Genomic DNA, 18,071 nt, shown 5'->3' with positions numbered 1-18,071 from the left:
GGGAACTTCTCGTGATGTGTCTTTATTTCATGAAGGTCTAATGTCAAATAATAATAATTATATGATTAGATATCTAAATACAGAATAAGTAAGAAATACTGAACATAAGGATACTCAATGGAAACACTGGAAACAAAGGAAAAATGATCCTGAATTCAAAAATACTGAAACATAAGAAAACATTCCTCCATACAGGAAAATGCAAATTTAAATCATATATTTTTTAAGGATTTGTATTCTACAAAGATGTAGATTATATGCCTAAAAGGATGGATATAAAAAGAGGAACAAAAACATATTTAACATATTTGTAAATCAAATTATTATAATATCAGTGATGTATGATAAAATTATATATATATATAAAAGCAAGAAGCTAAACAAAATCTTCATTTATATGTTTTATATGTGAATCTGTAAAAGGGATCTAGCAAAATTTTATGGAGGAAGCTGCTGCTTTTCCATAGAAATATAGCAATATACAATATAAGAAGGTTTAACATAAAATGATAACATAATAATAAATTCTTTTGAACAGAATTTTTTTTTTTTTTTTTTTTTTTTTTTTTAACATGAACAGACTGTAAAGCTAAGATTTTACTATGCTGAACAATTCTAGATCAACAACAAGAGCTCTTGAAAATAACCCAGATCTTTTTACAATTCAAGCTATATAGTAAGATTTACTCTTTCACTCAACTTTAATATATTCTTCTAATTACACATAAGTAAATATGTAGCTTTAATATGGCAAATTTAAAATATGAAACATGCTTTGAAGGGGGAAAAATCTCACTCTTCCAGCAAAATGATACAAATCTTGGAAGGAAAACAAATTGAAGTGAAGCTACATAATCATATAGAGTATATTTTATAAAAATGTAGGAAGGATAAAAAACAATTACTATCTTTTCAAGTTTTTGTGGAAAGCAGACAAACTGTTAACTACAGCTCCTGAAGCTCGCTAACAAGAAGATAAGAAAGCTAACTACAGACATAAGAAAAACAGAAAAAGGAATCTTAGCAAGATCACAATAGTAGGCTTAAATGATTATATGATTTGGACTGTTTATTATCAAGCAACACAGATGCTTGGTAAGTACTATATAAGGACTAGTTTTCATTATAAGGAAGTGTACACAAAATAACTTCTCCATTTACAAATGTAAAATATAGTGACATCACAATTTTTAAGACCTTCACTTGTATAATAATAACTACCAATATCAACTGAAGCTTTTATCACATCTTCTTATCAAAGTAAAACTTCCTGTAGAGTAAAAAAAAAACAAAAAAGTATTGGATAAAATTCTAAGACAGGACTGATATTTAGCAGATTATAAAAAAATTTTTTATGTTAAATTTGTGTATTTTGGCATAAACATTATATAAAATGTCCTTGGGTTTAAGAATTTCTAAATTTACAGCTGTTAAGTTTTATAAGACTACTTGCTTCATCATTATTACTAAAAACATTTGTCATGCTTTTCTCATTTAAATTTTTTTCTAAAATGGTATTAATTCTAAAAAGAAAAACTAACGAGAAACTAACTTCTTTGTTGCTTATGTACAACATAAGCAAACTCTTATTTTATGGACAAATATATTATACTAAGTGTGATGTAAATTTACTTCCACTCATTCTATAACAGAGATTTTTGAGAAGGAATCTGTTTTTACTTTTGGCAAGAAAGGGACACCGTCATTATTTCAAAGAGATTATACTCTTTTTTAAATTTCAGTACAAAAAGCAGATTTAAATGCATTTTATCTTGCCAGCTATTATACCTTGAAAACACACACACACACATATACAAACTGTACAGAATTTATGTATAAATGAGTAAGTTCATTTGCTATGCAAACATCCGCACTCATATGAATAATTTATGTACAAGCATTCATTATGGTTTCAAATACACCTAATATACATATATTTAAATATATATATATATATGTATATATAAACCTTTACTTTAAAGGAGTATCTATGGAATCTTCTCTTTCAGCCCAATTCTCTGTTGTAAGTTTACTTTTACTTGCAATTTCAAAATTATCTTCAAACTCTGGATCTAGATGCTTTAATTTTTCAAAGCGGTAGAAAAGTAGCTCCTTTGCATAATCGTACAACTCCATATCTAACTGATTAAGTTCTTTAATTTTTTCAATTTCCTTGGTGCCAAGTTCTTCAAATAATTCTTTACGTGCCGATCTTCCTGGTGATGATCCTCGTTGTGATTGTCCTTGTTTTTCCATAAAATTCATGTCAAAGGTTGCCTCAAACATGTATTGAGACACTTTTGAGAACTCTGCAAGACCAAAAAAGGCCATTTTATGAAGATTATTTTTAGCACTAGCTAGCATTACAAGGTTTCGTTCTTCTTTTGCCATTGCAGAAGAATTATAGCATCCTACCAAAGCAAGGTCAGATAACATTCTAGTTTGTCTGTTAATGGCAAGATTATGTGGACAAGACATAAATTCTTCAAGTGTTAGATCTTCAAGATCATTATCATCAAAACAAGATGGTAATTCTTCTGGTGTTGCTTCTGTGCCACTACACCAATGTCGAGAAGAACGCCAACTCTGACCTTGCCTCGCATGCCAAAATTCACTAAGAAATCGTTTTACTGGATCTCTCAGGAGGGTGATAAAAAAATATCTGCATAAAGAGAAGAAAAAAATTAACAAAAAAATTTTAATTAACTGAAATCAATTAAGAAATAGACCTACATAAAAAATACATATATCATGCAATTTTCTATACACTATTATTATCAGCCTTCCATCAAGAGAATGTAGTTCATGCTGCTTCCAAAAATTCATGAACTCTATTATGAATTAGCCAATTTCTACTCTGTAAACCAAAGTAAGCTCTTTTATATGACACTACAGTCAAAATGCATTTGAGAGTGGTTTTATGTTTAAGAAAAGAAAATCAGACCACAGAGGACTAATTCCAACATAGTGTTGCTAGAGTTTTTGACATCTCAAAGAGAATATTTATAGGAAACACATGTTTAATATTAAATGCTAATTACTATAAAAATACTTTGCATATTTTCGGTCAATATCACAGTATTCATTAGTTTCAGAGCTCTCGGTTGGTATTATACTCAAACCCTTATCAGTTCCAACTTACAAAATATACAGTAAAGATTTTTGCTGCTTAGAAGAGAGAAATATAAAAGATGACTGTATTGAAGACCTAACAAATAACAGACGGAAGAAAATTTGCAACAGGAAGCTAGCGTTAAAATCAAAACTGTGCATAAAGAAAAACTGTCTTAACTGTATTGAACACCATTATATTCTGTTCACTTCTTAATATGATGAATAGAACATAATATACAGAAAAATTATAATTTAAAGCCTTACAAACAGAAATAATAACTTCCTTATCTCTGCTTATCAGCAAAGTTGTCCAACATCCAACTAATCTGACAAACTATTTTGGGCAACTTTGCAATATGACCTCTAAAATGATAGGACTAAAGATAGAAAACTTGCCACTTGTGTCAATGGCAGTCATGCCTTTTGATCACTTGTAAAAGCTGTTAGGCATAACTTTTATCCCTCTGTACTTCCATCCCTTTCTCGTCCAAATGGTAATATGCAACATCACCTAAAGATAAGGTGATCATTCAGGCATCATTCTTCTCATCCAACTCCTGCATTGATACCCTCTATCTCCAGTAATGGAGGTGGAGGAAATAAGAGATCTTGGAGGTGATGGTGGATAAGGATAAAAAATTTAGAGGACACGTTGCCAAATTGTGAGGGCAACGTAACAAATTCTGGCAATGATGCAAGGGACTGACTTGTAGAAGGAGGAGATTCTAGTTCCATTATATAAGGCCTTGATTAGGCTACATATGGATATTGTGCACAGATTTGGTTACCTGATTTTCAAAAGGATGAAGAGATCTCAGAGAGGTTCCAGAAGTAACTGACTAAGATAGTTTTCGGTCTCCAGAATGTTGAATACGAAGAAAGGTTGAGAAGATGCAATTTACAGTCTAGTGGATAGGCCTGATGAAGAGAGTGAATTCTATGAAAACTTACAGACTGTTTTAGATTGCCTACCAAGGAGAGATGTACTTTACATCTTAGAAGACTCAAATGCAGAAGTGGGCAAGAGTATGAGAGTTAGGCCTGAGTGTAGCATGTTTGGTCTGGATGAACATAACACCCATGGTGAAAGACTGTTGGAATGTGTGCATATTAACAGATTAGTTATTACCAATACCTGCTTTAGAAACATCCACGATGGCATATACTTGAACTTCTAACCATGATAGGTTGAGGCACTAGACTGATTACATCCTGGCTCTCCAACAGTGGAAGACAAACATCTTAGATGTGCATACTTGTCCTGGAGTAGACTGTAGTGCAGACTATCAGCTAGTAAGAGTCAAAATAGGATTAAGACTCAGAAACCTTCCAAGTCAGGCACATCCCATTAGATTGGATATCAGAGTGATTCCTAGTAGGTTCACAGAAGAAACATCGGATGATCTTTTGGTGACTAGTGAGGAGAACTCACTGGAAATGCTTTTGGAAGAAGTCAAGATTATAATACAGGTCATAGCTAAGAAGTATTTTGTTCAATAAGAAGACCAAGAGACGTATGATATCAGATTCAACATGGGATCTAATCAAAAAAAGGCAGTTGGAGAAACAAAGAGACACAGGGACTAAAGAATATAAGAGATTACATAGATAAGTCAGAAGAGGCATCAGGCAGGAAAAGGAAAAGTTTTATCCTAATAAATGTGAAGAGGTACAGTTTCAGTGGAGGAGGAACAATTAAAACAGAATGTTTTTCGTTTAGTTCATGACCTAATGCACAAGTTTAAGTCCAAACTGCATGTCATCAAAGACAGGAATAGAGCATTACTAACAGAAGAACTGCAAATCAAAAACAGATAGAGAAAATACTGTAAGGAACTGTACAGTAGAGAGGATAAAAAAAATTTGGAGGAGCAGCCCTCTCATCAGGAAAATTTTGATTTGAAACCTCCTCCACTTAGGCATGAGGTTGAAAGAGCAGTTAAACAGCTTAATAGCATTAAGGCCCTGAGTGCAGATGGAATCCCAGGAGAATTAAGGATACAGGGGATGGAGGAATAAGAGTGTTTCATAGATTGATTACAAGGATATGGGAGACAGGATCATAGCTTAGAGACTGGAAGAAGTCGGTTTTCATACCACTACATAACAAGGGAGATATGAAGAATTGCAAGAACTATAGAACTATTAGTTTAATCTCTAATGCAAGTAAAATTCATTAAAGCTCATTCTAAATAGGATTGAGGCTAAAGTTGAGGCAGAGATGCCTAAAGAATAAGCAGGTATTAATAGCTAACTTGTACAGTAAGCAAGAAGCTACAGTAAAAATAGGTGTTGGATTAACTGATTGGCTTCAGGTTGGAAAGGGAGTTAGGCAAGGATACCTTCTTTCTCCTGATTTGTTTAGTATCTATGCTGGATGAACTTAAGACAGGAATTAGGATAGGTGGTAGATTGATCAGTAATCTGAGGTATGTTGATGATACAGTGCTCCTTTGCAATGACAAGGAAAAACTAGGTCAAATTCTTGACAAAATTAATGAGATAAGTAAGAACAGAGGAATTCAGCTCAATCTATCTCAAAAGAAATACAGACATGGAAGCTCCTGAGAAACAAGTGTATCTTAATAGAGAAAGAATTGAGGAATTCAGCAAGTTCAACTACCTGGAATCCATTATTAATGTGAAGATTTGCTGTTCAGAAGATGTCAAAAGATTAGGAATGGCTAAAAAACAGAGACTTGTCTAAAATCTGGTGAGATTGATCTATCTCCACAGGAACAAAGTAGAGGATTTTGGATGCTGCTATTTCTTCAACAAAGACTTACGGATGCAAGACTTGGAACATAAAGAAGTCTGAATAGGAAAAGGATAGATGCTTTTGAGATGTGGTGTTACACAAGGCTGTTGATATCATATACTGAAAAGCAAACAAATAGATGGGTGCTAGAAAGGACCATCAGAACTTTAAAGCTCCTTAAGGATATTGACAGAATATAATAAATTTAGTTTAATCCTTTATCCAAGTGTATGCAAACAAAGTTTGCGCCTCAAGTATCTTCAGAACTAAGGAGGCAACTCGTAGTAAAGGTGGGCCAAGCTCTCATCACTCCTTGTCTCAGTATCTCCCATAATGCAAAGCACATCTCCTTGTGGACATGTATAATGCTATGCATTAAGGGAAGGGCCACTACCCAGACCGGTTTCGACCTTTATTGAGGTCTCGTCACTGGGAGCCAGACCCAGAATTGGTGATACTAAGGCAGAAGCAATGGAGAGGTCATATTTACTTATACGAGTTGCCAAAAGGTGTACCACCTTATTAAATTACTCTGGATTTAGAGAAAGATGTTGGAAGTTTATTTTCCACTTGGTTAGACTATAATAAATTTAGTTTAATCCTTTATCCAAGTGTATGTAAACAAAGTTTGCACCTGAAGTATCTTCAGGACTGAAGCAACTCATAGTAAAGGTGGACCAAGCTCTCATCACTCCTTGTCTCATTATCTCCCATAATGCAAAGCACATCTCCTTGTGGGCATGTATAATGCTATGCATTAAGGGAAGGGTCACTACCCAGACCGGTTTCAACCTTTATTGAGGTCTTGTCATCTGGCTCCCACTGACAAGACCTCAATAAAGGTCAAAACCGGTCTGGGTAGTGGCCCTTCCCTTAATGTATAGATGTGCTTTGCATTATGGGAGATAATGAGACAAGGAGTGATGAGAGCTTGGTCCACTACTTTACTACGAGTTGCCTCAGTCTTGAAGATACTTCAGGTGCAAACTTTGTTTGCATACGCTTGGATAAAGGATTAAACTAAATTTACTATAGTCTAATCAAGTGGAAAATAAACTTCCAAGATATTGATAGAAGAAAGTTGAAATATTTTGGACACATTAAAAGAATGGAAGGAGGACTTTTCAAACAGTAATAGAAGATAAAGTTCCTGATGGAATCCCACCTTTGGTGCTTAAGAGATGTGCTCCTGAACTAATACCTATTCTTTATCATCTATACACTATATCATACTCAGCTGATATTCATCCTACAGTACATAAGTAAGCTCATGTACAGCCAGTGGTGAGCTATAAGGGGCTCGTGCAAGCCCTTTATTAAATTTTTCTCAAATTTGCGAGCCCCTTGTTCTTCTTGTTTAATAATCTTGTAGAACTAGAAAATACCACCGTGGAATGTATACATGCTACTATAATTGCTACTTTAAATTCATATGGATTTTCTGATAACTATATAAAAAATCATTTCATTGCATTTTGTTCTGATGGAGATAGTGTAATGTTAGGAAACAAATCAGGTGTTGCAATCAAACTTCCACAAAAATTTCCCAACTTTTTTTGTGATTTGGCATTGCGCTCATCGTTTACACTTAGCATTAGACGATTCGATAAAAAACATTAAAGAAATAAAGCATTTTGAAATATTTATGGATAAATTATATGCTTTTTATCATCAATCACCAAAAAATCAACGAGAAATAAATACGATTACAAAAGACCTTGGTATCGAAATTTTAAAGATTGGCCGTGTGTTTGGACCAGGATGGGCAGCTTGCATTGTGGAGAAATTACCCAGCTTTATGCATGCAATTTGCATTGAACAATAAACATAAGGACTTTTTAAACCGACTTTTCAATTTGGAATTTTTAAAAGATCTAACATTAATGATTGATATCCTACAGGAATTATCATATCTGTCTGAAACTCTACAAAGACGCAATATAAGTATTATAAGGGCTAAGTCCTTTTTTTTTTTTTTGCTCGACGATGCAAGCCCTTTGTTAAAATTTCCATAGCTCACCACTGTGTACAGCCAATTCCAAAAAAAAAGTGATTTGTCTATCATCCAACTATTGATCCCTTGCTCTCACCTCAGTGTTGTTAAAAGTAACAGATAAGGTCATTAACAAGGCCGTCAACTAATCAATGACTACAAATACAAATTTTACCAATCAAGATCCATAACAGATCTCCTGGCCTACATCATCCACCTGAGCATCATATTCCTCCAATTTATACTGGCTACAAACACGTGGCTTGTTACATGGCACAATGCACCTTGCCTATGGGAGTGTCCATTGATTTTTTTCCAAGCAACGTATATTATATTATATAGTTCTCAGTCAAGGCTCAGCAGATGTGCTTGCTTGCTCACTCACCTGTGTTGAGCAGTGGCAGACTGGACAAAATAGATATTTCTATTTAATAAAATTAACTTTCCAAGCAAAATCTTTTTTCAATTTGTGCAAGAGAAAACAAAAGAATATGTATAATATAAAGAGCCATTCTACTAACAAAAGTCATTGCTACAAATTACACTTCCCAAAAAATCAAAGCTGTTTTTACTGTTCTTTCTATTTTTATTATTTATTGACTTCTTCTTGGAATGTTTCTCACACAATGCAAATGATCCAAACAATGAAGCAGCACCACTATTCACTTAACGGAACTCCTATAGACTTAGTGGGACATATTAAAAAAAATGGGGACAGAAAGGTCTTAGGTATACATTTTCATGGTGAATAGGATTTTGCATAATTTTTGAACCTTGATTCTCTTCTTCAACCTTTAGGTTCTGTCCACTGCTGGACGAAGGTCTCCCCCCATGATTTTCCAGACCACTCTGTTTTCTGCCTCTCCCATCCATCTCACTCCTGCAATTTGTTCCAGTTCATCCCTCCACCTTCTTCTCGGTCTTCCTCTTTGTCTTGCTCCATCCATTGGTCTCCACTCTGTTGTTTTTCTAGTTCATCTCCCGTCACTGCATCTGGCAATATGGCCAGCCCATCTCCACTTAGCCTGTTTAATGTATTTTACAATATCCATGACACCTGTTTGAGATCTTATCCAGGTATTTATCTTCCTATCTCTTAATGTTATTTTTAGCATACTTCCCTCCATGCGATGTTGTATTGTTCTCAGCTTTTTGTTTAGGGCTTCTGTTAAAGTCCATGTTTCTCCTCCATATGTTAGGACAGGAAGTATGCACTGGTCGAAAGCTTTCCTTTTTAGACTCATAGGGATGTCACTTCTAAATATGTCTCTCATTTTCCCATAAGCCATCCATCCAAGATGAATTCTTCGCTCAATCTCTTTTCTTTGGCAATCCTCAAAGGATAACAATTGACCCAAATATACATATGAAGTAGCTTGTTCTATTTCATGGTTTTCAACTTTGACAGTTCTATGATTTATGTATTTATTCATCATTATTTTTGTTTTTTTCTCTATTTATTTTTAATCCAATTACTCTGGAGGCTTCATTTAGCTGATTTAGCCTTTCTTCCAGATCTTCAAGATTATCTGCTATTAGGGCAATATCATCTACAAATTTCAGATGATGCAGCCTATCTCCATTTATGTTTATTTCTTTTGTTTCCCAATCAAGGCTTCTAAAGACTTCCTCTAGTGCAGCTGTAAATAATTTGGGAGATATGGTGTCACCTTGCCAGGTGCCTTTTTGTATTGGGAACTTTTCACTGTTTTTATATAATTTAATTACAGAAGTAGCATTATTGTAAATATGTTTCAGTGTTTCAATATATGGTTTCTCAGTTCCCTGGGTTTCAAGTGCTTTTAGTGTTGCAGATGTTTTAACTGATCAAATGCTTTTTCATAGTGTATATAGGACAGGCATAAGAGTTTATTGTATTCAATTGATTTTCAATGAGCTGTCTTAATGTGTGAATATGGTCCGAAGTATTGTAATTCTTTCTAAATCCAGCGTGTTCATAGGATTGCATTTCCTCTAGTTTAGATTTTATTCTATTTATTTATAATTTTTGTGAAGACTTTATATAAGGTTATAGGTCTGTAGTTTTTAATTTGTTCCTTATTGCCCTTTTTAAAAATTAATATTAGAATTGTTCCAATATTTTGGAATTTTTCTCTGTTTTAAGTATTTATTACAGTTTAGTCAGCTGTTTGATGACAGGGCTTCCTCCCAGTTTTAAGAAGTCTACCATAATTCCATCTTCTCCTAGGGCCTTTCCATTCTTCATCTCAGGGGCATTGTGTTCTTTCTCACTCGAGTTATCCATAGATAATTCTTGGATGTCTCAGTCTTTGTCTTCACAGAGTTCAGTATAAAATTCCTTAATTCTTTTGATTATTGCATCTCTATTTTTTATAAGTTCACCATTTTTTCCTCTTACAGCAGCTATTTCCTTTGTTCCAACTGACAATGTTCATCTTAGGACCTTCATATTACTATTGTTTTCTATTGTTTCTTTAATTTTCTTTAATTAGTATTATATGATCTGATTTCATGTTTCATCCTTTTACGTATAGTTTTACAAATTTCTGCATATTCTATTTTATTGGTGGGGAGTAGGGTAATAGGTCTGTAGTTTTTAATTTCTTCCTTATTGCCCTTTTTAAAAATTAATATTAGAAGAGAATTGTTCCAATATTTTGGAATTTTTCTCTCTTTTAGGTATTCATTATTTTCATATCTCTTCTTTTCTTCATCAGATCTAAGGTTTCCTGTCTAAGTTTTTCTTCCCTTTTACACCTCCTATTGCACAATTCAAGATGGATTTTGTTAAAATTTCATTGCATCATCGATGGTAGTAGCTGCGCTCAACTTTTTGAGTTCATTTTTGAGTGATTCTCTATAACAGTTTTTATTGTAGTAGAAGTTATGTAGATTCACTAAATTGGATTTTTTTCATATGAGCTTATTCCGTTCCCATTTTTTGTTGATCCATACTTTTGCCCTTAGTAGTCTGTGGTCACTTCCTGTATTAAATCTATTATGCACTTTGGTATTATTTATTATATATCTTCTGTTGGAGAGGATGAAGTCTATTTCATTGTTTGTCCACTTGGGCTTCTCCAAGTTCCAAGCCCATATAGTAATTAAAAATGAATATTAGAAAAGAACTTGACATCATTAGCATTTAAGAATGTGTAAGCAGAATTAGTCTAAAATGGTATAGTCACTTAAGCAGAATGACAAAGGAAAGGAAGATCCACAGGAAGACCAAGGCCTGGATGGATGGATGCAGTTGATAGTGCCTTAGAAGACAAAATGTACAATTTTGGAATACTGGAGTCCTGACAAATAACAGATTACTCTAGAAGGAAATTGTTGATAGGAAGCTAGTAATAATAAAACTTAATCCTGTAGTACTGTGGCAGTATCCTGTACATTCCATGAGGTTACCATCAGAAATTTGTTGGATTTTGAGAGAATATATTCAATTGTTTGCACATAATACTAAATTCCCGAAAGTAATAGCACAATTCTGATATAATGCAAGAGGCTATACTTGCCAAGAAATTATATTGTTTACATCTTTACCCAAGTGTGAGCAAAAAAAGTTTAAAACATGAAGCATCTCCGTGACTAGACTAATTGTATATAGAGGCTGATGACTTCACATTAATTGCCTTAGTAACCCATAATGCAAAGCACACTAACTTTCAGACATGCATATTGTTATGAATTAAGGGAGGAGTCACAACCCAGACCAGCTTTACCCTTTATCGAGGTCTCATCAGTGAGAGCCAGACCCAGGAAAACACAACGATTAAATCAATGCTGAAGTCTGTTGCTCACACTTCGATAAAGGATTAAGCAAGAATATAATTTCTTGGCAAATATAATTTAAACCGCCAGTCTGGTTGGCTGAGTAGTTAGTGTATCTGCCCTCCAACCACCAAGAGGTTGTGGGTTCAAATCCTGCCATGGGCATGGATGTTTGTGATTGTCTTCAGGTGGGAGATGTATTTCATTGCCTGGTGTAAGACCATCTCCACACTTATTGGAGGCATGAAGTGGCTTGAAAAAGTTCCATGTTGAAAAAGTCCCTCTAATGCAGGATTTCCAGACTATGTAAAAAATAAATTAAAAATACAATATATATATATAATTGATAAAAATAAAAATAAAAAGACCTTAGCTCACTCACGGTACAAAATGTAATATAGGTTTGCAAATAACCTTTTGTGGGTGGGTGCAACATAAAAAAAAAAAAAAAAAAAGTGAAAAACTTTCTGTATGAATAGACCGATGCCATGGAAAGATGAATGGAAGATACTAGCTCATCTAAGGTTATGCACTTTAGCCACAGAGGAGAAAGAGAGAAAAAGAATAAGGCAATAATATTACTCCACTCCAAGAGAAAGAAGAAACAAGGGATTTGGGGACTACTGAATAGGAAATGAAGTAATATTATGTACCTTATTAGAAAGAATAAGGTACATAATATTACTCCACTCCAAGAGAAAGAAGAAACAAGAAATTTGGGGATGCTACTGGATAGGAGTTGAAGTATGGGACATATTAGAATTGTTACCATAATGAAGACACTGAAAAGTTGGGATAAGGAAGTGATATATCTTATAAGGCAAGGAAGAATCATTGTCCTTTTGCAAGTTGTTTTCACATCCAGATTTGTAATGGAGCTAACAACTATCTATTAAGAGATTTAAAAAACACACAACCGGTACTAGTCATTTCTAAAAAAGATCAAAGCATGTCTTACTTCCAATCCTTTCATATGATCCAAACAACTCCTTTATTCAATCAATGCTAATCATTGTGTCAGTCACTGTAGTCATCTTATTAAGCTACTATGTTCTGCTATTCCTTCTTCCCTATGTAAATGGACTGCAGCTTCCTCACTGGTAATGGGTGGATGGTTCCCTTTCATCAGATTTTGCAATCACCAGGAAGCCCTGGTGTATCCCAGGGCTTCCTTTCACCTATCCTATCCTATAGATCAACAATCTCCTCTCTCTGGCATCCAATCCTATTCACAGTTTTGCTGATGACTTTCCACTCTTCTTTTCATTTTCAAAACCTTGTAATGCTCAGGTAATTCATGTTTCAAGATCTTTAACCAGTGCTTAAACACTGATCTCATGTTAGAGGCTTGACGAAGTGAAACAGCACTGAGAAAGGATTAAAAATTATTTAATTGTTCCAATATTTCATCTGTCAGTGAGACATCATCAAGGATGATATAAACAATCTCATAGATATAAACAGATCTCATATAAACAATATGAGACTTGTAAAACACACACACACACAAAAGCAACACAAAATTACACATGGATGAAAGACTAGAGTCCTCACTAGGTGGGGTGCCCTCTATGGGTGCCTATTGGTGGCCTAGGATGTAATATGGGAAATACTAATACTTCGAGATCCCCGTTTACATCTTAAGCCACCAAAAGGTGCCCACAGAGAGCACCCCCACCTACATAAAACTCTAGTCTTTCGTCCACGTTTCACTTTTTGTGTTGCTTGTCTGTATTACAAGTCTCATATTGTACTTCCTGACGATGTCTCACTGACTGAGACAAAATACTGGAAGAATTAAATAATATTTTAATCCTTTCTCAGTGCTGTTTCACTCCATTAAGCCTCTAACATGAGTTTCTCCCAGTACTTAAGCCTTAACACAGGAAACACTAATCTCTTTCCCATTCTCAAGTGGGATGAGGATAACCTGCTGACTTCTGATGTCACCAAAATGCAATCCAGTCTCATTTCCCAAAAGAAAAACCATGTTTCACTCTTCCTCACTTTTAATAATATCCTATTCACCAACCAGCATCATTTTTCTCTTCCTTGGTTGACTTTCACATCTAATCTGTCCTGGCATTAGGTCCACAGCCTCCAACAAACTTGGCATTCTTTTTTCATTCTGAATAGTGTTTCTTGCCTGCTCAACTTGATACTTTATGAGGTTCAAATCCAGCTGACTTAAAATATTGTTCTCACATTTCAGGTGATGCTCCTAGGACCTCTCTCAGAATACTTGATTGTATTCAGAAGAGTGCAATCTGCTAACTGTTTTTTTGTTTTCCCATAGACAATCTGTTGCTGTATTGTCTTTTTTATAGGTGTTTCCGTGGGCACTGCTCCATTGAATCATTTGTTGCCATTCCTCCACTTTCTTCTAATCACGTATGAACATGAGCAGATGCTCTTTCACACCCATATAGAGTTCAGCATCAAACTCATCAAGCCAATTTCTCATCCTCTTCCATCATTCCCTCCCTCTGCTTTGGAGCAGTCTTTCCTCTATTGTTTTTCCCAATAATTACAATCCTCAGGTCTTCAAGAAGCACCTCAACAAATTGCTTTCTTCATTTAACCACTTACCCACACACGGCACTGTCATGTCATAGGTCTTGGGTCCTCTCGTGTGGAACTGATTAAAAAAAAAAATTAAGTTAAATAAATAAATAATTTTTAAAAAATCAAAAAACACCTCCAATATGCTTTTTGAATCATATTAAGATGTTCTGTCTAACATTTTTATATGACAGCAATGATTTAACTAACCTATTTAATTTTTAAGTATTAAACATATTTTTTTAAAAAAGCTGGTTTTAAACTTTAATATACTAACCAATTTTGATGTGAATAATGTTCCAATATTCAGTTTGAAAATATTACAAACTATTAAAACTATTACAAATAATAAAATCATATAACAAATTAATTAAGCAAAAATAAAATTCTGAATTTCCATTAGAAATATTAAAATTTGAGACAATGTCTGACTTTTGGGTTTATTAAAACATCTCAATGATACTTCAGAAAAAATGATTCCAAGACCTGTATAAAAAATGGACTCAGGACTGCAAGCAGTCTGCAACTATCAACTGTTAGTATAAGGCACTGATCTGCTAACCTGAATATCTAGAAGATAGAGAAAGAAACTATCCTATCAAAGAAGACCTAGGGGCAGGTGATTGTCTTGGGATTATGAAATGTAATTTGAAAGGTTGCAGAACAGAAAATGGATGATATGATTGTAACTTATAAGTTGGTGAAAGTAGCCTGTCAGATAAATTTAGGGGATATAGTACATAGGGTAACAAGTAATGGAAAAACAAGAGATAATCCCTTCATGTTATATATATGAGTTGTTAATAAAGAAGTAATTTAAGAGGGTTTTTTTTTTTTTTTTTTTTTTTTTTTTTGCACATGGATCCCAGGAGTAGGTGCATACCTCCAATGAATTTTGCAACACTGTAGAGTTGCAAGAAAAATAACCTTGTCTATGCACTAGGCAATGTTTTTCCTATCTCCTATTGCAGAAGAAACTGTAACTTCAGTCTCTTCCTAAGCACCTAATATGTGAGGGGAGATATTAATTTTTATGGAAACATCAAAAAAAGAAAAAAATCTAACTATGAATATAAGTACTTTAAGAGAAAACATGCATTCATGCCTTATTAAATGTAAATAAGCTGTCTGTAATAACACTAAGATAGCTAAAACCATAAATATATAATTCATGGTATTAAACTGACCAATGTATTTATTCATTGGCCTGTTTCTTTTTCATAGGAAGAAAATCTTCTTACTTCCAATTGGGACAGACATGTTGACTCAGATTTAGTTTAAGAAAAGGGCTACACCAATGTCCTATCCATAATAGAACCAGAAAGTGTAGTTTCCATTTTTGTACATTGGCACATTTTTTGATGAAGAGCATAAATTAAACAGAGAAACAGAAAATCAAATTAGAAATCTGCCAAAACACCAAATGCGAAGTAAATGAGTTTTACTTCTCATTTTAACATGCCAAAAAAAAAAAAAAAGCAGAAGTGAGTTGGAAATAAAATTGATCAGAATCGTAACATATGAAAATGCTGTGAAAAACTGAAGGGCTAGAAAAGTGGTATCACAGGTAAAAACAATACTAGAAATGAAGATTATAGAAGGGCCTTGTTATCATTCGCAAAAAAAAAAAAAAAGCTGAAACCAAAATGAGAGTCTCGAGTGTAGGATATAGTAGTAAGGAAATTATGACAGAAGAGTAGGTAGGAACGGATCAAACTAGAAAGTCAAAACAGAACAATTTGGCATAAAACTGCACACATATAATAACATCATGCAATTTACCAATAATAAAATAATGAACTTTAATTTAATAAACACTAACCTTCTTTTTACAGGACGTCCTTCCTCCTCGTCCATTACTCGATCAACACAATTTGTTAATTCCGTCCAATCGGGATGGACTCCACATTTCCAACCCATTGTGTACCTACTAAATAACCAAGTGCTACCATATTTGTTCGGCCTGTAACATCGACATAGTCTTCGATTGCGTTTACAAGTACAGGGTCTTTCAAGAGCCAAATCTTCAATCATATGCCTCGTAAAGACACTGCCTCCAGTGTTCTGGATATGGAGAAACACAATAACATCATATCCTTTAATATTGAAGTCAAACTGTCCAGACAATAACTTGTTATAATTAAAATCGTCGCTAGCAATGTCTCTATTTTCTGCCTTAAATTCTTCGTTATTAAATTTTTCATAATCGCGAAAACTTTTATCACTTTTGGTTTTTATGCTGTTCCATTTGGCCAGAGAAGTTCGTAGCCTGGACTGCGGCCAATGTAAACTGCCTACGGCACACACGTCTCCAGTACAAAAATACCAGATCAATGATGCTGCAAACATACTGAGTAATGTCAGACTTAATACAATGTACCTCAAAATCCTGCCAGTGCAAAAGTGCATTGGAGAAAACGGTTTCGTAACAGTATGCTCATCTTTGTTAAAACTGTTAAGAACTTCCATAATTTCCAGGACAAAAACACAAACTTATGCACCACCACAAACAGTATTTACACACTTGGGAATCTTCCATTTCATTCATCCCCTCTGCATCCCTTCGTTATACTAGCAAAATCCCCGATGTTCCAATTTCGCGAGGTGTGAACTACTTTAGTTAAAAGTTCGAGGAAAATAATCTAAAATATTCCTTGGTAAACCAAAACGTTTATCGCATTATTCATGAAAAATAATATTTATTATTTTTAAAATATGTAAAACTAGAATTATACATTGATTTTATTTTAGTAGAAGGAAGAATGATTATGGTAGAGGATGGGATTGATTAGTGAAAACTGAGGAATGATAACCGCTGCGGAGGATATAATTGAGATATTAAGGGGAAATTTAAAAGATGTTTCATTCTTATGAATGTGACAACATCATGCATAACTTGAAAACAGCGGGAAAGTAGGAGGAGAAAGAACTGTTAGTAAGTGAACAGGAGGTGTCTGAGAAATTGAATAGACTTGCTATAAATAAGACTACAGGACGTGATGCTATTTCACCACGTGTTTTGAGGGAATGTTCTGGAGAGTTAACAGCTTTTGCACTTGAAGTTCCAAACTTTTGCTACTTAAAAGAGGCATAAACTTTGCATTAGCACATAGAACTGTTAATAAACTGGATGTTATATATACCATACAGAAAGAGGCATTAATTTTTTTCCAAATACCATAGCTGTTCCAATTCATATAAGGGAGGTGATAAGAGTAAGGCTGCGAATTAAAGACCAGTTTGCGTATCCGGATTTGTGGTTAAGGTGTTAGAAAAGTTAGTTAGGACCAAGATTCAGAATTGGGTTGACAACAGAAAAATATTTTTTTGCCAGCTAGAGCTTTTGCCGCCCAGGGAGGTCTCTGAGTTTGCCGCTACTATCAATATCAATACACACCAAAAATACTACAAAAAAAGTCAAAACGACATATAGGGAAATAAATTAAAACACCGTTTATTTTTGAAGTAAAACTTTAATTTCAACATTCTAAAATGTTATATTTCTTCCTATTCTGTTATCAAAATCGTCGATGACGTTGGCGAAGTCTATTTCATAGTAATGTAGGTAATTCTTAATCAGTTTTATTTAGAAAAACTCCCCATAACTAGCAACACTTGCAGCAATTGTGAGGAAAATTCGCAGTAGTATTACAATACTTGGAAATGAGGTCTCAAGACTGTATTTTAGAATTAACTGTAAAAGTTCAAAAAGGTTCAAAGTACTGCCTGGGGCGGACTGCCCACTCCAGCTATGCCACTGGCCAGCTGACATGGATTTGTTAAAGGAAGATTGTGGTTTAGCAATCTGCTTATTTTTATAATAAAATGACAATTGCATTAGAAAAGGGTGTTGCATATAAAGTGTATATTTAGATTTTGCAAAGG

At 34.1% G+C, this 18,071-nt stretch overlaps 1 protein-coding gene across 1 annotated transcript in view; it reads right to left on the bottom strand.

The window, feature by feature from the left end:
- Positions 1-16,126, bottom strand: part of LOC150093220 (heparan-sulfate 6-O-sulfotransferase 2-like) — a 38,376-nt gene extending 22,250 nt beyond the window's left edge. Inside the window, exons 1-2 of the mRNA XM_090413509.1 lie at positions 16,009-16,126; positions 1,976-2,662 (exon numbers count right to left, since the gene is read on the bottom strand). Of these exons, the coding sequence (XP_090269635.1) occupies positions 1,976-2,662; positions 16,009-16,106 (785 nt within the window). The 5' untranslated portion in view covers positions 16,107-16,126. The remainder of the gene's footprint in view (positions 1-1,975; positions 2,663-16,008) is intronic.
- Positions 16,127-18,071: the final 1,945 nt, after the last annotated feature.

The sequence above is a fragment of the Typopeltis vanoorti genome, chromosome 24 (assembly GCF_054136105.1).
Source record: "Typopeltis vanoorti isolate ZY-2024b chromosome 24, IOZ_Tvanoo_1.0, whole genome shotgun sequence".
In the NCBI taxonomy this organism is placed as follows: Eukaryota; Metazoa; Arthropoda; class Arachnida; order Uropygi; family Thelyphonidae; genus Typopeltis; species Typopeltis vanoorti.
The sequence above is the reverse complement of the archived record's forward strand: the minus strand, read 5'-3'. Positions and strand labels throughout refer to the sequence as shown.